We start from the raw sequence: 27479 nt of genomic DNA, 5'->3' as shown, positions 1-27479 counted from the left end.
GGCGGCACAAGAAGCAGGATGGCGATGACAGAAGCCACAAGGATTCGCCGATGAGCGGAAAAGCATGTGTTAGCACTGTCAGCAGTGTTCATTCCTGGAGTGGACAACTGAGAAGCAGACTTTCTCAGCAGATATAACCTCCACCCGGGAGAGTGGGGACTTCATCCAGAAGTTTTCCAAATGATTGTACACCGTGGGGAAAGGCCACAGGTGGACAGGAGGGCGTCCCGCCTCAACAAAAAGCTACAAATATATTGCGCCAGGTCAAGGGACCCTCAGGCGATAGCTGTGGACGCTCTGGTAACACCGTGGGTGTACCAGTCGGTGTATGTGTTCCCTTCTCTGCCTCTCATACCCAGGGTAATGAGAATAATAAGAAGGAGAGGAATAAGAACTATACTCATTGTTCCGGGGGGCCAAGAAGAGCTTGGTACCCAGAACTCCAAGAAAATGATCTCAGAGGACCCATGGCCTCTGCAGCTCAGACAGGACCTGCTGCAGCAGGGGCCCTGTCTGTTCCAAGACTTACCGCGGCTGCATTTGACGGCATGGCGGTTGAACGCCGGATCCTGAAGGAAAAAGGCATTCCGGAGGAAGTTATCCCTACGCTATTTAAAGCGGGGAAAGAAGTGAACGCAAACCATTATCACCGCATATGGCGGAAATATGTTGCGTGCTGTGAGGCCAGTACGGCCCCAAAGGAGGAATTTCAGCTAGGTTAATTTCTGCACTTCCTACAAGTCAGAGGTGACTATGGGCCTAAAATTGGGTTCCATTAAGGTCCTGATTTCGGCTCTATCGAATTTCTTCCAAAATAGAACTGGCTTCACTGCCTGAAGTTCAGATTTTTGTTAAGGGAGTGCTGCATAGTCAGCCCCCGTTTGTGCCTCCAGTGGCACCGTGGGATCTCAACGTAGTGTTGGATTTCCTGAAGTGGCATTGAGTTGAGCCACTTAAATCCGTGGAGCTATAATACCTCACGTGAAAAGTGTTCATGCTGTGGGCCTTGGCGTCGGCCAGGCGTGTATCAGAATTGGCGGCTTTGTCAAAAGCTGTTATCTGTATTTTATATGGATAAGGCGGAATTGAGGACTCGTTCCCAATTCCTTCCTAAGGTGGTAGCAGTTTTTCATGTGAACCAACCTATTGTGGTACCTGCGGCTACTAGGGACTTGGAGGACTCCAAGTTGCTGGACGTAGTCAGGGCCCTGAAAATATACGTTTCCAGGACGGCTGGAGTCAGAAAATCTGACTCGCTGTTTATCCTGTATGCACCCAACAAGCTGGGTGCTCCTGCTTCTAAGCAGACTATTGCTCGTTGGATTTGTAGTACAATTCAACTTGCACATTCTGTGGCAGGCCTGCCACAGCCAAAATCTGTAAAAGCCCATTCCACACGGAAAGTGGGCTCATCTTGGGCGGCCGCCCGAGGGGTCTCGGCTTTACAACTTTGCCGAGCAGCTACTTGGTCAGGGGCAAACACGTTTGCTAAATTCTACAAATTTGATACCCTGGCTGAGGAGGACCTGGAGTTCTCTCATTCGGTGCTGCAGAGTCATCCGCACTCTCCCGCCCGTTTGGGAGCTTTGGTATAATCCCCATGGTCCTTACGGAGTTCCCAGCACCCACTAGGACGTCAGAGAAAATAAGAATTTACTTACCGATAATTCTATTTCTCATAGTCCGTAGTGGATGCTGGGCGCCCATCCCAAGTGCGGATTGTGTGCAATACTTGTACATAGTTATTGTTAACTAAATCGGGTTATTGTTGTAGTGAGCCATCTTTTCTAGAGGCTCCTCTGTTTATCATACTGTTAACTGGGTTCAGATCACAAGTTATACGGTGTGATTGGTGTGGCTGGTATGAGTCTTACCCGGGATTCAAAATCCTTCCTTATTGTGTACGCTCGTCCGGGCACAGTATCCTAACTGAGGCTTGGAGGAGGGTCATGGGGGGAGGAGCCAGTGCACACCAGGTAGTACTAAAGCTTTCTATTTGTGCCCAGTCTCCTGCGGAGCCGCTATCCCCATGGTCCTTACGGAGTTCCCAGCATCCACTACGGACTATGAGAAATAGAATTATCGGTAAGTAAATTCTTATTTTTACTTAGCAAACATTTTAGATCAGTGTTTACCAAACTGGGTGGCGTGACCCCCTGGGTTGCCTCTGGTCAATTGCAGGTATGCCCTGGGTTGGTGGTCCAGGACCAATTAAATTATTTATGTTCAATGTAAAAGGCAAAACCAGTGCTTGTGGCTTCCCATCATAAAATATGTGCACAAACCGAAGCGTATCCTGTCCCTCACCACATTACTAAACCAAAGGATGACATATAAACGCAATTGGCCTAGGGGTGCTGTGAAAAAATATCTGAAACTCTAGGGTGCCGTGATTCAAAAAAAGTTTGGGAACCACTGTTTTTTTTTCATTAATTTCCATGAATTTGTTTTTGTCTCCATTGAAGTTGTTTACATATGTAGCCATGCAGCACACACGCAACCTCCATCTGTATCATACATGTACAGTATGTTCACCAAAATACACAGAAAACACAGGGCTGTATACACACATTGCACATCCTTATCAGTCATCTCTCGCATGCCAAGCAATCTGCAATGTGGCAATCACATTTGTTTGCTGTAACCTTTTTCTGGTTACAGTCACTACAGGATTACCTTAACAGTCTGTTTAGTCTGTATTTCCATTTAATACCCTGTCACCAAACATCTTGAGTAAAACAATTTACAGTAAGTAGTCAATTATATTTGAGGCACAGGGAGACTGGGAAGCAGTCAGTTTCCCGGCTGTCGGGATCCTTGCGGTCAGGATACAGATGCTGGAATACCGACAGCCAAGGGAATCCCAGCGGTTGGATTCACGACTGTGGCCCGGAATCCCCATTCGGGCGGTGGTCCACGCCACCCACCCGAGGTGGAATAAATTAGTGTGTCACCGGGCCCGAAGCCTGGCAAGCCCGCAAGGGGACACGGTACGCTCGCCATCGGGATTCCAACGTTGGTCTTATGTCTGCCGTGATCCCGACCGTCGGAATCCCATACTGATTCAAGGCCACTGTATACAAAAGAGAAGGGGTCTCAAAAAGTTTTGTGCTGCTGAGAGTCTTAAATCTGTTATTTTTGCTTGATTATGTTCACTGCAAATATATCACAGGAGCGTGGTATGAAGTCATCTTGTGACCATGGCTGGTAGGCTTAAAAAAAAAAAAAAAAAAAGTGGACAGTCCTAAAGTATCTTCCACCCTGAAGCTGTCTGCATAGAACACACTGGCATTGATGCTGTTTCCTCGGCTGATATATATATATATATATATATATATTAGATTGTGCAGCGATTTTTCCAGCTGAACCTTGGGTGTGCTTAGGAGCCAGAATGAGGTGGCAAAATGTTTGAAATAAGTATCTTATGCAAATTTTGATTATGCTATAATAGTAAATACTGTCTCTTCCTTTTCATTTGCATAGTGCATTATTACCTATGTTTATATATGAGATGCTGTGGTCTACCAGCTAAAGCAGCCAAATAATTAGCCCTTTCTTAGCAGTGGAGGCCTAGAGAAATACACAATATACAGCATTTGTCAAGCCTTGAATGGATTGTCTGTTAAGATTGTTGTAACTGAATATACTCTCTGGGGTATCCGTTCTCCAGGGTCTATGTATTCTGTGGCTGCTGTTGCTGCCTATCACAGCTTTATAAGATTATTGTTCTTGCAATTCAGATCTCTTCTGTATATTTATATACTTTTAAGGGAAACTCGTTCTGGTTGGTGATCTCCCATTTGAATACAGATTAAACCTGTTTGTTTTGAACAGTCCTAAGATGCAAGGGTGTTACTATTATAGCATGCATGTACTGTAACACTTTCTCAGATCCTTCCAAACTGTCTTTGATGCAGAGTCCAAAAAATAATGTAAGCGACAAGGATCTTATATATCCACACTTTTCTCCAGCATTGGCTAGGACATGGTAGTTCTGAACTCTATAAGCTGCTTAAGAGTGAATGTACACACTCCGAAAACTAGGCAATGTACAAGGCTTTTGTATTGCATCAGTAGACTGGTACAGTTTGCATGCATTGGCTATGAACTGCAGAGATTGGTCTAGCCCTTTTTTAAAAGGTTTGTTTTGTTGTTCAATGAGCCGCCAAGGGAGGTTCACTGATAACATTCACTTGGTATCCGGATGATAGTACTATGGTCGACAGTCATTCGTTGCACCACTATTGGTCAACATGCATTAGGTTTACATGGATAAAATGTCGACACAGAAAGGTCATACTTTACCATCCATGTGGACTACTGTTGGGAACAGTAACCTGTGGCGAGCGCAGTGAGGCGCTTTGCCCGCAGGTCACTCGCCATGCAGTAGAACGCGGTGCACTAATTGGGGTTCCCAGTAATTTTACAGAGAAAATAACACCATCAAATTTATAAAACTCATATCAACCTTTTGTCAGTGTCGACTTATTTTCCTATGTCGACCTTGTGCCTGTCGACCTTTTTCAGGTCGAGCCATTGATCCATAACCCATTCACTGAACTCCACTGCTGATGTGCTTGGTGAATTAACATTATATTCATAAGATAAACTATCTCTTGCCAGCTTTTATTATACTACTGTTCTAGGTAAGCCTTCCGGGCAGAGTAAATTGTGCTTGTTGGTAAATGTGTGTTGTCATTTCCTTCTTTTTATAATAAGTTGAGTGGAAGAGTTTACTGCTGCAATTTATCTATACACAGCAGATAAGGGCTGTCCTCTTACTTATCTGCTGTAATCTTTGTTGTTGCGTTATTTTTTTGTCTTTTCATATAAATTTGGGTGGCTTTGCTGCGGGTGCAGGAACTTAAGTTGCGTGCTGAAAAAATTGGGCATTCTGAAGTAAACAACATTTATTGTTCAATCATGTTACTTATCTTCTGTCATGAAAAGATCACATGAGAGCGGTAATCTTTTCAAGCAGTTATGTTGCTGCTGTACATGTAAACAAAATGAATACATTCTCTATTTCTGAAGCTGTGCAGCGGAGTACTACTGTTCATACAATACAACCCATAGTTATATGTATATACAATATGTATCTGATACAGTTTGTTAAATTATGAAATTGTTCAGAGGAGAAAAAACAGATTAATATCCGGTCAGACGATGACCCCACATATTTGGGTGTGTTCTTCTATACAACATGTGTGAACCAGCACGTCGCTGGTGTGAACGTTACTAAACCTGATTTATGAAGTGTGAAAAAGTTTTCCACAACTACTGGGTTCTTTGTGATATTATTGCATCGCTTTGTTGTTTAAACAGTTAAAGGATTAATATGGTCTTAGGTACAGAGATATAGGAATCCTTTTCAGATGTATTTATGACAGTTTGGAGAGAGGTAAAGGTGGTCATTCCGAGTAGATCGCTAGCTGCATTCGATGAGGCAAAAAAAGGCACTTCTGAGCATGCGGCGCAATGCGCACACGCTACGTACTATTACAACGAACGATGTAGTTTCACACAGGGTCTAGCGAAGCTTTTCAGTCGCACTGTTGGCCGCAGAGTGCTTGACATGAAGTGGGCGTTTCTGGGTGTCAACTGACCGTTTTCAGGGAGTGTTCAAAAAAACGCAGGCGTGCCAGGAAAAACGCAGGCGTGGCTGGGCGAAAGCAGGGCGTGTTTGGGACGTCAAAACAGGAACTGAACAGTCTGAAGTGATCGCAAGTGCTGAGTAGGTATTGAGCTACTCTAAAACTGCACAAAAAAACTTTGCTGCCGCTCTGCTATCCTTTCGTTCGCACTTCTGCTGAGCTAAAATACACTCCCAGTGGGAGGCGGCATAGCGTTTGCACGGCTGCTAAAAACAGCTCGCGAGCGATCAACTCGGAATGATCACCAAAGTACCAACCAATCAGCTCCTGTCATTTTTCAAACGCAGCATGTAAAATCAAAGTTAGACGGCAATTGGCTAGTACTTTATCTCTCTCCAGAGTTAATACATCCATGCCTGTAATCTCTAGCGTGAGTAGTACTGTGGCGCTGAAGAGAACCTCCCTAACTGCTCTTGTCTAATTCAGTTTGTTCTCTATAACCACTGTCTCACAAACTGTATTCGCAACCTCTAATCTTTTACTTGTGTGTTTTTTCTTTAGGCTCCTGCAATCGACGGGATCCGGATTACCATGGAGAGTGCCTTAACAGCCCGAGATCGGGTTGGTGTCCAGGACTTTGTCCTATTAGAGAACTTTACCAGCGAAGCTGCATTCATAGAAAACCTGCGGAAACGCTTCAAAGAGAATCTTATTTATGTAAGTAAGCTATCTACTCTAAGGCTGTGTCTTGGGCATGAAATAGTCTGGAACATGCCACTTTTTCCTCTTACAGTTAAGTTCCTGAAGATATTGACGTAATTAAATCGCACAGTGACACCCAAACTAAAGCAGTTATTAGGGACTCTGATGGCTGCATAATTATGTTAAGGAAAGGGTGTAACTATACTGTAAACACATTAATCACGTTCGTTTGTAATATATTTGCAGTAAAATATTAATGAAAACTAAAATACAAGTTAGAATGTTAGATGTAATTTTAAAGAGAACAGTTTGTGGTAGGCACTGTCAGATTTGTAGCAATTATTATGACACTGAATCAGCATATGAAGGATGCGCAAAGTCGGATATTGTGGGCAACTGAAGATAAAATATACTAGATCAAGGTATACATATGTGTCCTCATACATACTATTGCTGCAGTTGCGCTCTTCTCCATGCACCAGGTCCCGTGCGACTCTGCTTGCGCCAGGCTTCTTTTTCACTTGTATGTGCGCATTGTGATGCAACAAATTCTGATTACTTTGATATGCTACACTTGTACATCTGTACGCGAATGAGTACAGGCCCGGCGACACGGGGGGACAAAGGGGACACCAGTACTGGGCCCCAAGGTTGTGAGGGCACTATTACTATATAATGGTTGCGGCACTATAAACTGATCACCCTAGCTGCGCGCACAGCGCTAAACAGCGTAGGTGCTGAGGTAGGCAAAAAGCCATAATTAGTCGTAGCCATCCCCCCTTCCGGTAATGGTAGTGCCAACCCCCTGGTCCATCCCCTGCTCCCTTCCCATACTTTGTATGTGTGATGTCATGACGCAATGCTACGCCGGTCCGTCCGCTATTCACTTCCCTGATGTGCTGTGGCATCCTTCCAAGCCACCTAAGAGGAGCAGGAGAGGAGGAAGAGGCATGCTGAAAGTTGGAAGCGCCGCCTGGCAGGGCAGAATTACATACACAAAGACAACACAGCTGAAAGCTGCCTGCTTCCTGATCCACTGCCACTGTCCACTCCCAGGGTGCATGTTGGTACAGTAAGTGGCATATGCTGCACTGCACACACTGTACAAATAAACTAAAACTATGCTTTACTTATCACTCTGATAAAGAGTTTTATATGTATAAGCAGAGACTGACTTTGAAAAAAAAAAAAAAAAAGTAACCCCCCCCCCCCATTTGACAGGACTCTTTAGTATCCTCTGGTTGTAAGAATGGGATGCATTTAGCATCCCGCCGATGGATGGTATGCAGATAGTCATGTGGCCGACGCCAGAATCCCGTCACCACTCGGGAGACCAGCGCCGGAACATCGACATCCTGAAGGTAAGTATTGGGGCTACTGTTAGGGATTGGTGGGGAGAGTTAGAGTTAGACACTAGGTCGGTTAGCCCTAGCCGCTACCCCCAGAGGGACCGGGGCAAGGGTGTAAGGGTTAGGCACTAGGGCGGTGGCTAGCCCTAGCTTCCAACCCCCCGAGAGTTAGCCCTAGCTGCCACTCCCAGAAGGGTTTGCCCGGGCCGCCCCTCCGACGACGGGATTTTCAACGTCAGAATGCCGGTGTCTGTAATATGTCCCCCAGCTTCCCAACGAGCAGTATTACATACCGAACCAATAAGAATAGTGTAGTCCACTACAGTAAAGTCAGGGTCTGGGGTCAAGGGAAGGGGGTTGGTCGAGGGGGGAGGGGGCCCCTGACATGTCAGTGTACTGGGACCCAGGATTTCTCATTTTTAGGCCCTGAATGAGTATGAATCTGTATACACAGTAGGGATGGCCATCGACCATCGATGATTTATGACTGATGTCGAATACTTTTACCATTGATGGCGGAGAACCGGATGGTTTTCCCCCAGAGATGGTGTGTAAAGAGCCGATGGTAATGTTTTTTTAATGTGTCCACAACAACACAAATAGTCTCTACTATTCCGCCGCCTGACACTGCCTCGCTGAGTGAGGCAGTGTCTTCTTCAGTAAGAGTCACAGGCCAGCAGTAGCTACAGCAGACATTGACTGCTCATCTCACCCAGCAGCCTGGCCCTCCCCGCCCACTTTGTATCTTCATAGACAGGGAAGGCGCCTTCATAGACAGGGAAGGCTGCTACTTGCGCCTGCCTATGTGGGCATGTGCTGTTAGTCTTTCAGGGAGGAGTCAAAGACTCTGTCTCCTCCCTGCCCACTCCATGGCCCACCGTGGCTGCACACTGACACCAGCCAGAGCCAGCCGCCAGAGGATATTTTTGCTGGCTGACTTTCTCCAGTAGAAGTCTCTTCTGCGCATGCGCGGCTATTCGATAGCAGTAACCATCGATGGTGTAGATTAGCATAGATTATAACCATCGATGGTCACTGCGAAAACAATCGACGGCAACCATCGATGTGTGTGGTACCGATGGCCTTCCGTAATACATAGTGCTATGATGCAGCACCAGTGTCTTTTGTTCATGTCAAGGTCTGTTGTGCTTTATCTCTAGTACAGATTGAGTGGTGTTTTGTTATATCTGCAGATGCAGATTTAAAGAAAGAGTTACTACAATACACCAATTGGCTCACTTGCACCAGGCATCGTATGGCGTATTGTGGCCAAGTGCTGATAACCTCCTAGACTGCTGAGCAGCATATGAACACACTAGGCCTCTGTCCCCCAAATTAAAGAACACCCATATTTAATAGGCCTCCAATCATCCCTACCATTATATTATTCGCTCCTAATATATATTACAGCTCAAACATTGCAGTCTCAGCCTTAGAATATATTAATCGCTCCCACCATCTTCACAGTACATTAATGCCTATGTCTCCACAATTAATAGATACCCCATATTAAGCAGTAGCCCAATGCAACTGCGGCATACTCGAACAGCCCCAACATTACATTAATACCTCTCGCAAACCCCCACATTACATTAATAGCTCCTGCAAGACCCCTCATCACACTAAAAGCTCTTGCTAGCCTCCATTTTATTCAGACTTCATATTGCATTCTCTGCTCCTAGCATATATTAACTCCCACCATTCTCACATTACATTAATGCTTCTACATTTAATAAAGATACCCCATGTTAAGTAATAGCCCAAAGTAGCTGCTGCATAGCTGAATAGCCCCCACATTACATTATTTTCCCTTTGAAGCACCACATTACATTAATGCTTCTCACTAGCACCCATATTAAATTAATAACTTCAGCTACCTGTATTAAGAACTCCCTCTGCCCATTACATTAATTACCCACCGCCGCCGCCATACTTGCCTTAGTGCCCTGGGAGACGGTGTTTCTTCCTCCTGCACAGACTGTGCACATATGGTATGCTGGCACCAACCACATTGGTGGGTGGGTGGGTGGTAGTTAGTGTAGTCCATACAGAGGGAATGGGAGGAACAGAGGCACGAGTAGAGTTTGATAAGGAAGTGGAGATGGGTGTCTATCGGCCAGCCAGACCATTGTGTAGGAGGAATGGATCAGTCTCCTGCTTAAGCTGGCTGTGCACCCTGCCTGCCAGTCAGTATATGCATATTGCCTTAGGCTAATCTAGAGCTGAGCCAGTAAGTGCAGGTAACTTAGTTCTGTGGCTGGTTCCTGCTGTGGTGTCAGGCAACAGGAATGTTTCCAGTGATGGGGCTTATCCAAATAGGGTCACAACCCAACCCCCCAATCCAGTAAACAAAAATAATTGACCTGGCACATGGGGCCAAAACTATTTCCCTCTCTCTAGCCCTGGGCCCCAGACAGGCATCCTTGATGCCCTTATTACTATCTGCAGAAGAATCTGTATCCTAGATGGGTCGGATGATAAGGTTTCTGCCTTTTTTCCCTCATCTGTCCCATATTAGAATCCTCTTCTGAGTCTAAATACCCCTTTTTATTTTAGTGTCTCTTGTTTTACTTGGACATACACTGTACAGTAGGGATGCAGTTAATATACCGGTATTCAGGAGACACCCGGAATCCTGACACACGCTCGGTATTCCCACTCGGTTGGTGGGTCCACGCAACCAATAGAGTGGAAATAAAACCTGTGGCGAGCAAAGTGATCCTGCAAGGGGTCTCTCTGCCGGGATTCCGGCAGATGGGGATGCCACTGTCGGTATAGTGACAACCGGCATCCCGTCTGCCGGAATATCATATGTGTATTTGTGTGTATCATAATGTGGCTTCTAAATTTGAAATACTCAGAACTAATTTATTTGTATTTGCTTTACAGTTTGTTTTTATGATAAACTAGATACAGTATGAGATTGTGTATGTTTATATATCTGGACTAATGTGAACTATCCCAGTTCTATTTGGAATTTTAGGAGGGGATTGTAACCCTAGGAGCACCATGTTGATAATTTAGATGTAATATCACATACAGTACTAATACAGGAGTAGTGTACGCATGCTTTGTACATATGTTTTGAGATTCATTCAATGTCCTTGCCTATTGGGAAATTAAAGGGTGGCGTCTTTAAACTTGCAGCAGTAGTTAGCCATTGCAGATACTTAGTTGTGTTTTAAAATAAATAAATAAATAAATAAATAATAAAATAAATAACCACTTTGCAAAAGTCCCTGATCTTTTCCTCTCATTGCTTTGTGTATGATAGTGATCCAATAGTTCACCGTATATGATATGCACACAGAACATAGCTCTTTTTGGAAGACTCCTCCAACATAGCTGATGGGAAAAAAAAAGCTGCTTTTTTTCTTCTACTTTCCCCCTCTGTAATATTTTTACTTGAATTTGAGAGAGCATCTGTACACTTCATGTTTTCCATTAGCACTGGTGTGTCCTCTGCCAGCAAGTCACTTGGGAGGAGCAGGGCAAGCAGAATGCAGACTTGGCTGGAAATCGGAGCAGGCAGTTGCAAGAAAGAAAAAAAAAAATAGTGAACTTGGGCAAAAGACCTAGTACAAGGAGTCCGATCCTGCCATGCCACAAATAGGAAAAACATGTGGAATTTTTCACAGATGCTCTAAGAAGCTCCATTTAATAAACACACTGCAGTAAGCCTGCTTCATATATCTTCGTTCTAACTTGATATTTTCAATTAAAACAAGGATATAGCATTGCTTCTGGCATAGTATCTCTAATGCCCCATACACACGGGGCGACTTGTACCTGTGTGCTGAGCGATCTAGTTAGCACACATCGCTCAGCACACATCGCTTTACACCGCTAAACACACAGCGATTTGTGCTGAGAGATCTGTGATAACCAGTGTTTTCTTTATGCATGCTAGGTGAACTGACTAGATATATACTGCATGCATGAATGATCTGAGCCGGCGATAGCGACATGCGGGGCCGCAAATCGCTATCGCTATGGGGCATACACACCAAGCGATTTGTGCTTGTCCGATCGTTTCGAAAATAGGCAAAAATCGCTCAGTGTGTACCCCCCATTAGGCTAAGGTGTGTGATTCCTGCAAGCAATTAGTGATTTGAGGCTGAGCATAAGTTTCATGGCTATCCTGCTGGTCTTTATTTTAAAATACATGCTAGATTTATTTTATACATAATTTATAGTCAACTGCATCTTTGTATATGACATGGTAATAATGTAATCAGTTGCTCTGCTCACTGCCCTCACTCTGAGTGTCACTCGCAGAGGATGTAGCCTTTGGGTGGCCTGCACTTGGCTAGCTAATAGGAGTGCATGCAGTTTCACATATATCCGATAGCACTAGATTTTAAATCTCATGACTGATAAATGTATCATTTCTGTTTATTAAATAGTAAGGAAAGTTGTATTATGATATATATTTTATTCCTAAGACATTAAATAGGAATACAAAAGGATTTTACATTGCTATTAAACAGATAGGAAATTGAGAGTCCCTTGTACACTGGAGAAACTCTCAGTACTAGCTGCCCCATGAGCAAAGAGAGAGAAAAAAGAAAAAACATTGCATTATCTCCAAACAAGCTGTGATTGTAATACAAAGTTGAGGTTAACAAATCAAACAAGAGGAGCAATAACAATGGCAAGTATGGGTGGGAAATGGGAAGGGGGTGGGGGTTTGCACCTGGGACAGAGATAAAGTGGCTCCCTATCCAGAAGGATAGCATTCTGCTAGAGGAAACATTGGTTCCTTACACCAGGTTGTAGTCCATTTTGGATAGGGAGGTGCAAAAGTCATTAAATCAAGCCATGGATGCCAACAAAGGAAGTCTTTGTAGCAGTCTTGTGCTGACAAAATAATGTCCTCCATCATCTACTTTTCCTCAAACGGATGGGTAGGATTGCCATAAGTACATTCCTCAAGTGTCTCAATTAGGATTTTTTAGTATTTTGAAATAGGGCTAGCTGTTTGTAAGGCAGAACCTAGGGTGCTTGGGATCCCCACAAGAAATCCTTTATGCAGTAAGGGACTGTCTGACAAAAAGTTCATCTTATACGGAATAATCCAACCAGAGCCATCTGACCTCTCCAGTAGTTACCTGAGACCCCATGGAATGTTTTTCAATGCTGGTTTGGGCAACGGCACCACCAGACCATAACTTTAAACTAAGTTTCCAGTAACGAGACACTTTACAAGCTGCTATGTACAGTTTGAAAAGCCTGCACCCTAATTGCCACTTTCCCTAAATCTTTGTCCCACACTAGTGTATCGCGAAGATCAGCAAAGAAGTTTTCAAGCAGTAACTTGTATGAGGAATAGCTCTGAGGGACACAAAGGGGCAAATGTAATAGCCTGTGTATTTTGGAAAGTGCAGAGATGTTGACAACTTAGTTGTGAGATTAAAGCGGCCTTGGGAGCAAAAATTAGCATATTAGAATTCACGCCTACATTGCCAAAATCTCCTCTTTTTGCGTAATCCACAGGCTATTGCTGATGGTACTCCGATAAGGCAAATTAGTATTTCAGGTCTGATAAAATAAGTGAATCCACCCCTCCCCGTCCTCTTGAACTGATTACCCTGCTTGGGATCTCTGCCCCATTTGGTTAATGAGAAAGAATCCCAGAAAGAAAATCTGAGCTCTGTAATAAGAGTGTAGCAGGAGAGCTGGAGGAAGAAGTGTTTTATTTATTTATTTCACTCCTTTCCAACACTGAGGAATCTCATCTGGTATGATATGTAGGAGGTACATTATTTTCAGCAATATATTCAGCTTTCTAATCTTAATAGTGCCCCACTAGGAAAAACCTTGTGACTGCCAAGATTTCAAGGCCCTGATAATCTTAGGATAAGAGAAGGGAATTGGAGCTAAATATTTAGAAAAGATCCTCCGTTAGGTTAATCCTTAATGTTAGCTGCATTCCAGGGAAAAGGGAGAGCACCCAGGGTTGGACTGGCCCACATGGGTATCAGGGAAACCCCCGGTGGGCCCCAATGTCTAGGGGCCCCACCTCCTCCTCTAGGGATCAGGTTGCAGACTGTGCACTTGAAGTATATATTATACATATGTCACATTATACAGGACAGGGCTAGGTGTATTTTGTACAGGGCATTGCTGTTATTAATCTGGTATGTTATCATGCATGCGCTAGCAGTTTATACTATTTATATACTATTGACTATATATATTTGTCATGGGCCCAGACCATGGACTCTCAAATGGTTAGTCAAACCTCTGTGGCAGCTGGCCACACCCCTTCTGGAGACTGGACACACTTCTAAACATGGGTCCCTACCACTGCATTACGCCGGTGGGCTCTTCATGTCCCAGGCCGACACTGCGTGCACCTTGTGAGAAGTTATCTCCCTTTTGGGGGGGGGGGGAGCAGGGGGGCATTGTGACATCTAGGGGCTACTGATTAAGAGGGAAAAGAGACCAACCATCCCCCAACCTGAAACGGAGACATCAGAGTTATCCCTAATGGTACATGCCCGGGTTTCCGTACATAAAACGAAAACGATTACTGTTTGCCTAGCAATTGGAAAGTGTATCTGTGGTAGAAGGCAAAAATGTACTGCAGGCAAATCATACTTGTAGACTCTCCCCGAATGTCAGGGACACTCCCCGAGATAGTGGTGATGATCTCCAAGAAGAGTTTAGCAATCTCCCTGAGGCTGGGCTGGATGCGCACAACAGGGCCGTAACTAGGTGTGTGCAGAGGGGGCACTGCAGATAGCGCTGCAGGGTAGGGGGCGCAGTTGGCAGCATTTGTCAATTACCTATTTTAATTACTTTCACTTGCAGCTTCCCTCCCTTTTGAAGCCCAGCATCTCCTGACCGTTAGTACCTATAGAGCAAGGGTGTTAAACTCGTGGCCCCTACCGCATCCTTTTGTGGCCCCTGGCTAGGGGTCCTCATGTGGTCCGTTGGCAGGGAATTGATCCAGAGCGCTGACCAGGTTAGCGGTGTTCGGCCGTCTCTGGCCCAGGGATGTAGCTCATCTCATCCGGGCTCTGTAGGATGACCATGGGCTGGCTGAGCAGCCGCCACCTCCCAGCCCCAGTGGTTGTAGCAGCACCGTGGGCAGGAATGGGCTCCGGACATCAGCAGAGAATGAGGAAGGGAGTGGGCTGGAGCAGGGGCAACAGGCTGAGAAGGAGGCTCCCGGCACAGGCGAGCAGCATGGCCTCCAGCACACACAGCACGGCCAGCGAGCAGGGGAGCAACTCCATATCCTCCCGCCCAGCATCTCACCTGCAGCACGGTGCGGCTCTGCTCACCTGCCCTGCCTCTTATATCTCCTGGTCCCGCTCCTGGCAACCTAGTGGTGTCCCTATTAATAACAGAGCGCTTGTTTGTATGTGAATGCACACCTGTGGGAAAAAAATTGTTAGATAATACTGTTTACAGCTCTTTTAAGTGTGATGATTAGAGAGTCCACAGATTAAAAGATTTAAGGGTTCCAATGTATTACTGTGTTGGTGGATGAGTGGGAGCGGAAGCAGGTACTAACAGTCGCTATCTCTCCCTAAGATTAGTACCTGTGTAGTCAGCGGTTCCCGGCTGGTTCCCTTCTTGCGGCTTCTCCCGTGTGCCCGTCGGTGGCAGATATTGGACTTGCGTCCTTCGGGGGCTGTAGCTGGTGTCTGTAATATGCACTAACCAACGCGTTTCAGGCGGCATGCTCTTTTTCAAAGATACTTGTATATAAATATCTCTTTCTTGCAGCTCGCACAAACTTGGACCTTGATAATTCGGGCCAGTTGGGATTTTGAGTTTGACATGTATGCTATACAGCATTTATGGACTTGACTTGATAGCTCTTTGTTGTTCAGTCACACTGTCCTTTATTACATTTCAGGATGCTGATGTGCCCTGGATTCGAACCCGTTGTCTATGGCATTGCAGTTGGACTCTATTCATTCAGCTATCTGCCCTTGCATAGAAAGCTAGAGAATTTCAAGCTGGAGAGTTCTAACTATTGGAAGCTTACCTTGTACTTTGTGAACGGGTGATGAGTGTTGCAGCTGGGCAGATATATGTAGTGTGTGGCTGCAAGGGATTGGATGTGTGGCTGCACACTGCATAGATCTGCTCGATTATGGTTCTGGTTCTTTTTTTTTTACAAGGTACAGGTAGCTTCATATACTTAGAAATCTCATAGTTTTTATGCCGGATCAAGTGGCTTGGTGGGTAGGTTGTTTGGCTGGGATGCAGCAGGTTGTGGGTTAGAGTCCCGGGTGTGGCAGTGTATTGGAATGTATTTTGTAATCAGGGGTATTGTGGCTGAATGGCGGCGAGCTCTCTGGTTCAGCGCATGAATGCGATAAAAAGAGGATTTGTGTCCAAAACCATTTTCTTGCAGTGTTCTATAAATGTGTGTGTGTGTATATTTATGTATGGGTGTGTGTGTGTGTGTGTGTGTGTGTGTGTGTGTGTGTGTGTATGTATGTATGTATGTATATATACACTGCTCAAAAAAATAAAGGGAACACTAAAATAACCATTCCTCGATCTGAATGAAATATTCTTATTAAATACTTTGTTCTTTACATAGTTGAAATGTGCTGACAACAAAATCACACAAATTATCAATGGAAATCAAATTTATTAATCCATGGAGGTCTGGATTTGGAGTCACACTCAAAATTAAAGTGGAAAAACACACTACAGGCTGATCCAACTTTGATGTAATGTCCTTAAAACAAGTCAAAATGAGGCTCAGTAGTGTGTGTGGCCTCCACGTGCATGAATGACCTCCCTACAACGCCTGGGCATGCTCCTGATGAGGTGGCGGATGGTCTCCTGAGGGATCTCCTCCCAGACCTGGACTAAAGCATCCACCAACTCCTGGACAGTCTGTGGTGCAACGTGGCGTTGGTGGATGGAGTGAGACATGATGTCCCAGATGTGCTCAGTTGGATTCAGGTCTGGGGAACGGGCGGGCCAGTCTATAGCATCAATGCCTTCGTCTTGCAGGAACTGCTGACACACTCCAGCCACATGCGGTCTAGCATTGTCTTGCATTAGGAGGAACCCAGGGCCAACCGCACCAGCATATGGTCTCACAAGGGGTCTGAGGATCTCATCTCGGTACCTAATGGCAGTCAGGCTACCTCTGGCGAGCACGTGGAGGGCTGTGCGGCCCCCCAAAGAAATGCCACCCCACACCATTACTGACCCACTGCCAAACCGGCCATGCTGGAGGATGTTGCAGGCAGCAGAATGTTCTCCTTGGCGTCTCCAGACTCTGTCACGTCTGTCACATGTGCTCAGTGAGAACCTGCTTTCATCTGTGAAGAGCACAGGGCGCCAGTGGCGAATTTGCCAATCTTGGTGTTCTCTGGCAAATGCCAAACGTCCTGCACGGTGTTGGGCTGTAAGCACAACCCTCACCTGTGGACGTTGGGCCCTCATACCACCCTCATGGAGTCTGTTTCTGATCGTTTGAGTAGACGCATTCACATTTGTGGCTTGCTGGAGGTCATTTTGCAGGGCTCTGGCAGTGCTCCTCCTGTTCCTCCTTGCACAAAGGCGGAAGTAGCGGTACTGCTGCTGGGTTGTTGCCCTCCTACGGTCTCCTCCACGTCTCCTGATGTACTGGCCTGTCTCCTGGTAGCGCCTCCATGCTCTGGACACTACGCTGACAGACACAGCAAACCTTCTTGCCACAGCTCGCATTGATGTACCATCCTGGATGAGCTGCACTACCTGAGCCACTTGTGTGGGTTGTAGACTCCGTCTCATGCTACCACTAGAGTGAAAGCACCGCCAGCTTTCAAAAGTGACCAAAACATCAACCAGAAAGCAATAGAGCTGAGAAGTGGTCTGTGGTCACCACCTGCAGAACAACTGCTTTATTGGGGATGTCTTGCTAATTGCCTATAATTTCCACCTGTTGTCTATTCCATTTGCACAACAGCATGTGAAATTGATTGTCAATCGGTGTTTCTTCCTAAGTGGACAGTTTGATTTCACAGAAGTGTGATTGACTTGGAGTTACATTGTGTTGTTTAAGTGTTCCCTTTATTTTTTTGAGCAGTGTGTGTGTATATATATATATATATGTATATATATATACTTCCAGAAACGGCCGGCACTCAAATCCAAAAGACCAACTTGCTCAGGTGCCAGTTAAAGCAATGCAATAGTACTCCAGACGACAACGGCACTCAGAGAACTTGAAAAGGTGAAGAAGTTTAATTCAGGTCATTAACGTTTCGGGGTGGCAAACCCCGTCCTCAGAATGAACACAGTGTTCATTCTGAGGACGGGGTTTGCCACCCCGAAACGTTAATGACCTGAATTAAACTTCTTCACCTTTTCAAGTTCTCTGAGTGCCGTTGTCGTCTGGAGTACTATATATATATATATATATATATATATATATATATATATATATATATATATATATATATATATATATATATATATATATATAGTGGGGATTGAAAGTTTGGGCACCCCATGCAAAAATTCATTTTAATGTGCAAAAAGAAGCCAAGGAAAGATGTCATAGGGGTATATGCAATTCACGGCGAATCGCGGCAATTTTTCGCCGTTTTTTAATTCGACCTAATTCGACAGGTGAATTCCGGAAGGTGGCTTCCGGAATTCACCATATTCAATGAAAAACGGATTCGCCAGAATCGCGGGCGAAAATCGGCCGATTTGGCGGATTTTGCCGCGATTTTAAAAAACGGGAAAAAACGGGAAAAACCCGAAAAAAAAATGGCGTGGGGTCCCCCCTCCAAAGCATAACCAGCCTCGGGCTCTTCAAGCTGGTCCTGGTTCTAAAAATGCAGGGGAAAAATTGGGCAGGGATCCCCTGTATTTTTAAAACCAGCACCGGGCTCTGCGCCTGGTGCTGGTGCCAAAAATACGGGGGACAAAAAGAGTAGGGGTCCCCCGTATTTTTAACACCAGCATCGGGCTCCACTAGCTGGACAGATAATGCCACAGCCGGGGGTCACTTTTATGCCGTGCCCTGCGGCCGTGGCATTAAATATACAACTAGTCACCCCTGGCCGGGGTACCCTGGGGGAGTGGGGACCCCTACAATCAAGGGGTCCCCCCCCCCCAGCCACCCAAGGGCCAGGGGTGAAGCCCGAGGCTGTCCCCCCCCATCCAATGGGCTGCGGATGGGGGGGCTGATAGCCTTTTGTGATAATAAAAAGATATTGTTTTTTCCAGTAGTACTACAAGTCCCAGCAAGCCTCCCCCGCAAGCTGGTACTTGGAGAACCACAAGTACCAGCATGCGGGAGAAAAACGGGCCCGCTGGTACCTGTAGTACTACTGGAAAAAAAATACCCAAATAAAAACAGTACACAGACACCTTGATAGTAAAACTTTATTACACACTACCGACACACACATACTTACCTATGTTGACACGCCGACTGCCACGGTCTCCGACGATCCGAGGGTACCTGTGAAAAAATTATACTCACCTTCCAGCGTCCAGAGGTACATCCAGGTCCAGAGATAATCCACGTACTTGGCAAAACAAAAAAAACGAACACCGATCCATACCGGACTAAGAAAGGGGTCCCATGCTTTCACATCAGACCCCTTTCTCCCGAATCCAGGGACATCACTGTCACTGAAGTCCCTTCAGCCAATCAGGAAGCGCTACTTCCGTGGCGCTCACCTGATTGGCTGTGCGCTGTCTGAGCTGTCAGACAGCGCATCGCAAAGCCGCTCCATTACTTTCAATGGTGGGAACTTTGCGGGTAGCGGTGGGGTTAACCCGCGGTCAGCCGCTGACCGGCGGGTGACCTAACCGCTAGCCGCTAAGTTCCCACCATTGAATATAATGGACTGGGCTGTGCGATGCGCTGTCTGCTCAGACGCGCAGAGCCAATCAGGTGAGCGCAACGAAGTTGCGCTTCCTGATTGGCTATAGAGACCTTTCTGTGACAGCTGTCACTGACAGGTCTCTCTGTATTCGGGGATAGGGGTCTCATGTGTCAACATGGGACCCCTTTCAGTCCGGCATGGAGCGGGTATTTGCGTTTTGTTTTTTTCTACAAGTACGTGGATTTATCTCTGGACCATGGCTGAGGCGAGTATATTGATCTTTTATTTTCAGGTACCCCTGGATTCTACATGGAGAAGAGGACCGATGTCGGCGTGTGAACATAGGTAAGTATGTGTGTGTCGACGTATGAAATAAAGTTTTACTTTCACGGTGTGTGTGTCCTGTTTTTATTTGGGTATTTTTTTCCCAGTAGTACTACAGGTACCAGCGGGCCCGCTTTTCTCCCGCATGCTGGTACTTGTGGTTCTCCAAGTGCCAGCTTGCGGGGGAGGCTTGCTGGGACTTGTAGTACTGCTGGAAAAAACAATATTCTTTTCATGATCACAAAAGGCTATCAGCCCCCCCATCCGCAGCCCATTGGATGGGGGGGGACAGCCTCGGGCTTCACCCCTGGCCCTTGGGTGGCTGGGGGGGGGGGACCCCTTGATTGAAGGGGTCCCCACTCCCCCAGGGTACCCCGGCCAGGGGTGACTAGTTGGATATTTAATGCCACGGCCGCAGGGCACGGCATAAAAGTGACCCCCGGCTGTGGCATTATCTGTCCAGCTAGTGGAGCCCGATGCTGGTGTTAAAAATACGGGGGACCCCTACGCTTTTTGTTCCCCGTATTTTTGGCACCAGCACCAGGCGCAGAGCCCGGTGCTGGTTTTAAAAATACGGGGGATCCCCTGTCAATTTTCCCCCCGCATTTTTAGAACCAGGACCAGCTCGAAGAGCCCGAGGCTGGTTATGCTTTGTAGGGGGGACCCCACGCCATTTTTTTTTAGGATTTTACCGTTCCAGCAATAAAAAAAAAATAATATTTTAAAAAATATATAAATAATATTTGTGCCTCCAAAAAAAAAAAAAAAAGTACCTAATCCCTTCTAATATAAATAGATCTGCTATTCCCCCCCCCAAAAAACACAAAAAAAAACATGTTTAAATTTTTTTTATTTGTTTTCACCCTCCAAAGTGTGGCGGATTGAAAATGACGAATTTGCTGTCTAAAAGCACTGCTGTCGAATTTCCAAACTTGAATTGAATATGCTTTGGTCGAATTGCAGCACTTGTATCATTGCAGAAAAGTCGAATTTGCAAAAATTCGAATTTCAAAAAGTCGAATTTTGAAAGTCCGTTTTTTGGTCGGAAAGCACTGAATTGCATAGGCGAATTTTTTTTTTTTGGTCGAAAATGACCCGAAATTCGACAATTTCGGGAATTCGACCGCAATTGCATATACCCCATAATCTCCAAAAGGCATCAAATTACAGGTTAGACATTCTTATAACATGTCAAAAAAAGTTTGATTTTATTTCCATCATTTACACTTTCAAAAGAACAGAAAACAAAATATGGCGTCTGCAAAAGTTTGGGCACCCTGCAGAGTTAATAACTTGTACTGCCCCCTTTGGCAAGTATCACAGCTTGTAAATGCTATTGTAGCCAGCCAAGAGTCTTTCAATTCTTGTTTGAGGTATCTTCGCCCATTCTTCCTTACAAAAGTCTTCCAGTTCTTTGAGATTCCTGGGCTGTCTGTGACGCACTGCTCTTTTAAGGTCTATCCATAGATTTTCAATTATGTTGAGGTCAGGAGATTGTGAAGGCCATGGCAAAACCTTCAGTTTACGTCTCTTGATGTAATCCACCGTGGATTTTGAGGTGTGTTTAGGATCATTATCCATTTGTAGAAGCCAGCCTCTCTTTAACTTCAGCTTTTTCACAGATGGCATCACGGTTAGCGTCCAAATTTGCTGGAATCTTATTGAATCCATTTTTCCTTCTACTCGTGAAATGTTCCCTGTGCCACTGGCTGCAATACAATCCCAAAGCATGATTGATCCACCCCCATGCTTAACAGTTGGACAGAGGTTCTTTTCATTTAATTCTGTGCCCTTCCTTCTCCAAACGTACCTTTGCTCATTGCGGCCAAAAAGTTCTATTTTAACCTCATCTGTCCACAGAACTTTATTCCAAAATGCATCAGGCTTGTCTATATGTTCATTTGCAAACTTCAAACGCTGATTTTTGTGGTGAGGACGTAGAAGAGGTTTTCTTCTGATGACTATTCCATGAAGACCATATTTGTACAAGTATCTCTTTATAGTGGAATAGTGTACCACAACTCCAGTGTCTGCCAGATCTTCCTGGAGGGATCATGCAGTCAAACGTGGATTTTGACTTGCTTTTCTCACAATCCTACGAGCTGTTCTGTCTGATATTTTTCTTGGTCTTCCAGATCTTGCTTTAACTTCCACTGTTCCTGATGACTGCCATTTCTTAATTACATTCCAAACAGAGGATATGGGCATCTGATAACGCTTTGCTATCTTCTTATAGCCTTCTCCTGCTTTGTGAGCGTCAACTATTCTCAGTTTCAGTGTTCTACACAACTGCTTAGAGGAACCCATGGTGCTGATTGTTGGAGCAAGGTCAGATGAGTCTGGGCTTTTAAAAACTTTGAGATTGACATCACCTGGTCTTTCCAGACGAGGATTGAGAACAATCCATGACACTGCCAGGTCTCAGCTGTCCAAAGGGGGCAGTACAAGGTATTAACTCTGCAGGGTGCCCAAACTTTTGCAGACGCCATTTTTTGTTTTCTGTTCTTTTGAAAGTGTAAATGATGGAAATAAAATCAAACTTTTTTTGACATGTTATAAGAATGTCTAATCTAATTTGATGCCTTTTGGAGATTTTTCCATCTTTCCTTGGCTTCTTTTTGCACATTAAAATGAATTTTTGCCTGGGGTGCCCAAACTTTCAATCCCCACTGTATATATGTAATAATGCCCACAGTAGTAGCACCCCTAATACACATAATGCCCACAGCAGTAGCGCCCCTTATGCAATGTCCACTGTGCTGGTAGTGCCCCTTATATAGAGCCCATAGCAGTGGTGCCCCTTATGAAGTGCCCACTTTACAATGCCCTCATTAGTAATGCCCTTAATGGTAATGACCCTGTGTAGTATTGCCCCCAGTAGTAATGTCGCCTGTAGTAATGCCTCCAGTCATTTAGCCCTCAGTGGTAACGCCCCTGTAGTTATGACCCCAGTAGTTTACCCCCCTTTAGTTTAGCCTCCCAGTGGTAATGCGCCCAGTAGTTTAACCCCTGTAGTTTAGCCCTCATGTAGTTTGCCCCATGTAGTTTAGCCCCCCTGGTAATGCCCTCTATAGTTTAGCCCCTGCAGTTATGCCCCCCAGTAGTAATGCCCCCAGTAGTTTAGCCCCCATGTAGTTTGCCTCCAGTAGTTGGCCTCCGTTAGTAATGCCCCCACGTAGTTTAGCCCCCAGTAGTTTATACCCCTTGTAGTTAGCCCATAGCGCACACTGACAGAGCCGGAGCTCAGTAGTGAGCTCCTGCCGCCAACTTCCGCTGTGGAGAGGGAGCCGTGCGCCCGCTGGTAACACAATCTCAGCGGGTACCCGGCATCTCCCTGCTGCGCCGGGCACACATCGGGTTAGGTGGGCTGGAGGTCCAAGTGGAACTGACGGAACGCAGTTCCGCCCCGTTCCGGCTCACTTTAACCCCTGATTAACACTGTCACTTGATATTGGTCACGCGTTCCGGCCCGGCGTTTATCTGCTGCCATCTTAATGCTTCCGGAATCTCCATCACTGCGTCTCCATTCTCATGGAGATCGCACTGTGACTACTTCATTTCCTCCCAGCCTGCTGTCTTGGTGACGTGTGCGTGCATGTTGTTATGGCAACAGAAGCGGCCTGTCATCGCTTCCTTTAAACTCTGGACTAGCAACCAATGAGCTTCTAGCTATCATTTATCAAATATATTCTATAAAATTATAGCTAGAACCTGGTTTGATGCTATGGGCATTGTATGGTGATCACTGATGCTCCTTGTATTGAATATCAGTAGAATAGTAGACCGAGGCATTGTGACTTATTTTTTCTTTTACACCGCAAGGAAAAATGTGAGACCAGTGGGTGTTTGGCAATGGATGAGACCCTACTAAGAATGATCTATATTATAATGACCTTTTACCAAATCATTGCTAATCTTTGGAATTCCCTGCTGTTGGTTTAAGTAGTAGTAATCATTTAATGTGTGTACTTGTCACCCTGGTGTGCTGCCTACCAGTGCAATACCTCACCTACTGGTGTGATCTCCACCTCCTGTGACAGGATGCCTCTGCTCAGGGCCTTCTTTTCATATGGGCTCAATGGGCTCTTGCCCAAGGGCCCCAGGAGTATAAGGGCCCTAGGCTGATAGTTGAGGGTCCCCTCTTTCCAGGGGTACCAGGTTTTGAAACTGGCCCTGGTGAACCGGAGATATCCGACTTGAAAGCAGCGTTCCCCATCCAAGCCTGTTAATTGCTCTTCCCAGCCAGATGTCTTGGGTTCTTTCTGACTTAAGAGTTTTTCTGAGGGTATAATCCTAAAGCTGTAACTCCCCTTTTGGTGGACACTGGCAGCTTGTCTCTACTATGCCCAGAACCAGAGATATCAGCCTTCCAGCAGCTGGTCCCTGTTCCAGCTCCACACATCTGGTATGCAGTTTTAGATTTTTCATTGGTGATTTGCTCTGGCTCCTGAACTCTGATCCCCAGTTTCTCCTGAAAGGTGGCACTCTCTAGTTTTTTATCCCATTCAAAGCTAAGAAATATATTTTCAGGAACTTGAGATATCTGTAGTCAAGCAAGCTTCCCTCCCACCGGAATTCGATAAATATTAAGCCCACTCCACTATCCTCCCCTCCCCTACGTATTAAACACCCCCTACCACCCTGGAAGTCATGTACTATGGCTTCTTCATTCAGCACAATGCCCCCTTCTACAGTTTAGCCTCATCTGTACAGTAAAGGAGCAATTAGCAGAAATTACTGCTCCAGGTCCTACATGCTGAGCGGAAGATTGAGCACCCCCTACCACCCACAGGACATCAAAGTTGCAGCTGATAGCACCCCCCACCCCTACCGCTGGAGGATGAGTGGGGGGGCCTAGTGCATTGCTGTGCCCAGGGGCCTACACTGCTGTTAAGACGGCCCTGCTTCTGCTGGTTCTGTGACTGCCTACCATGCTGCATTGGCCTTGCTTACTACCATTGTGTCTAATGCTAACAATTTGCTAACCCCCAATTTGTGTTGTGCCCCACTTATAGCTGACTTACTCCAACCTACTTGAGGCCACTTTTTATTTTTTTCCAGGGCCACTTTATGTTCCCAATCCACCCCTGTCTGCCATGGAAGAAACGTGAATGATAAATCAAAGTAAATGTACCAGGAGAGGGTATTGACAAGCCATTAGAAAGTTATCGGAAGATGGAAACGCTTCTTAAAATTTCTTACCATGTTTCCAAGACATTGTCGGTTATTAATTTGACTTGTTAATTTAGTGAAAGGGAGACATGATATTTTCCTGGAGATGTATCAAGCCACGGAAAGGAAGAAAGTTGGGTATTTACAGCAAAAATTCAAGATATCCTCCTGCGCACTCTAAATGCAGCCAAACACAAGATTCTATCCTAATGTGTCACCAAACCCATTAACCATATACATATAACAAAAGAATTGGACAGATTCCTATACTGGCGCAAACAACAAAAATTCTTAAACATTACCAGTTAGGGTCAAGAGTTTTTGCGGACCCTGTGAAATTAGCATTCAATAAAGGACGGAGCCTCAGTCAATGAATACATAAAACTATTTTTAGTTTACGTTAAAATATAAAAAAAAATATTAGGTGGAATATTTAACAAATATTATAAATAAAACATCTCCAAAAACAGTCAGTTTTGGGGGCTGCCCACAAATATTAAACATCCCCTGAATGCATGTATAAGGGACTGCAATGGATATTGGAGATATCTGTTGCGTTCCTCCTATTTTGATCACAAAAGCAGCCACCAAAAGTTTCTACAGCAGTTGGTAAACTGCGAAACTTGCCAAGCTCCAGAATGCGAAGCATTTCTGAGCTTGGCGCGGCAACTAAGGCCATTTCTAAATGGTGTTTGTAACCTGTGGGCTACATTATGCAGTTCTTCCCTGGAGAAGGATACTTTGGATCCCTCTGCATTACGGTCTGCTCTCACATACGCAGTCTGACGAATGCACATATAAAGTAGCGCAGCCAGGGTCTAAACCCAGAAGTAAAGTGATCGCATTAGCGTTTATTTTACTTCTTATACATTGCAGAGACAGGCATCAGATTGATTATGGCATAAAAGCTACACCTCTGGACTCACGAAGCGTCATCTTTCAGCACTCGGGAGAGGAAAAACCCCCTTGGGGGGAAACCTCTGGGGAACCATGGCCTCAGGATCACCCTTCCCTCTGGGCATTAAGAGGTGTACTAAAAGGGGGATCAGTATGATATCTCAGCACATGGGATCCCGGTAATCGTAATACAGATGGCGAGATCCCGGTGCAAAAAAGACCAAAGGGTGAGTAAGGGGTGTTTTCCCTTCTCCCTGTCCCCTTAACCCTCACTGTCCACAGCTAACACTAACCTCCCCCCTTTGTGCTTAACTCTAAGTATGGGTACACACCAGAACGATCGCGATCGTTCGACGATTTCCCTTCAACTTTCTGGGAGCTCCTGTACAGGCCCAGGCTCACGATTTGGCAAAAACGGTGCATTTGTGCCAAACGATTCCGATCCGCATCGTTTGGTACACAGTCAACCAGGCGACCGTCTTGCCGATTGGCCTGAAATTTTGCTGAGGGGGTATAAGTAGCTAGAGGAGGAGTGATTGTGTCTGCACTGCTGGTATACTGCACACCGCTGGAGAAGGTGGCGGGTGGGAGTGTACAGGAAATGCCACTCAAATGACGCCGTCTCACGATGAATCGGAAGTGCAAAACACACACGATCGGCCCCCAATCGGAGGTCGGATAGACTAATCTTGACTGTAGCAGGTCTAGATCTCCAATTCCACATACGAGCGTCGGGTACGCGCATCAGATCTGAATCGTTTGCAAAACAGGTGCGATTAAGCACTTTTTTCCATAAGATCGATCGAACGACGCGTCGACATCGGGGCTTTTTAAACAATGTTGTCCTGGTGTGTACCCAGCCTAACCCTCCCGCAGAGGTGCCTAATCCTAACCTCCGTCCCTGCTGCCTAAACCTAACCCTCCAACCCCTGAAGCCTAACCACCCCTCGGGGGTGCCTAACCCAAACCCACCCTACCAACAGCCTAACCCTAACCTCTCCCGACCTGCAGTCTAAATCTAAAGGGCCCCATACACTAGAGCGACCATATGTCGGAGGCGATCGCAGGCAATCACCCCGGCAGCCTCCCGGGGGGTCTGGATCGGCCAAGATACATCGTATGCTGTCCTTTTGCATACAATATATCCTGGGCGGTCCCAGCCATGCCCCCAGGTTGGACCAGATTGAATGTGCAGCACATTCAATCTGGAGTATCCGATCCGATACTCACAGGAATGCGCATCAGATCGGAAACACCTAAAAAAAAAATGCCAGATTTCATCCAATATATCAGGCCGAATGCCCGAAATCGGCTGAAATAGGGCATTATCGCTCTAGTGTATGGGGCCCTTAACAACCCCCCACCCGGGAGCTATAGGTAATGAGAGGGGTACAATACTTACCTATACCTGCCTATACTTGTCAAAGGTCAACTGCCAACTGCTGTGTAGATTAAGAGGAAAAGATGAAAAAACATTGTTAGTGGACGAACAGAGAGACAAACTGCAAACAGTGGTGTAGTTGTGTAGAGAGAAAAATCTCTATGTAAATATGTTACTCTAACTATTGAGGACATGGAAACTGCCTAAAATAAGGACAGTGTAACCCAAAGGGTCTATTCTCTATTGT

At 45.6% G+C, this 27479-nt stretch overlaps 1 protein-coding gene across 3 annotated transcripts in view; it reads left to right on the top strand.

The window, feature by feature from the left end:
• The window catches only part of MYO1C (myosin IC), a 269503-nt gene that overhangs the window by 113098 nt on the left and 128926 nt on the right, over positions 1–27479 (top strand). For all 3 annotated transcript variants that reach the window (XM_063956082.1, XM_063956080.1, XM_063956081.1), the window contains exon 2: positions 6156–6311. In XM_063956082.1, coding sequence (XP_063812152.1) covers positions 6186–6311 — 126 coding nt within the window. In that variant the 5' untranslated portion in view covers positions 6156–6185. The remainder of the gene's footprint in view (positions 1–6155; positions 6312–27479) is intronic.

Source organism: Pseudophryne corroboree, chromosome 2 (genome assembly GCF_028390025.1).
Source record: "Pseudophryne corroboree isolate aPseCor3 chromosome 2, aPseCor3.hap2, whole genome shotgun sequence".
NCBI lineage: Eukaryota > Metazoa > Chordata > Amphibia > Anura > Myobatrachidae > Pseudophryne > Pseudophryne corroboree.
This window is presented reverse-complemented; position numbering and strand designations above follow the sequence as displayed.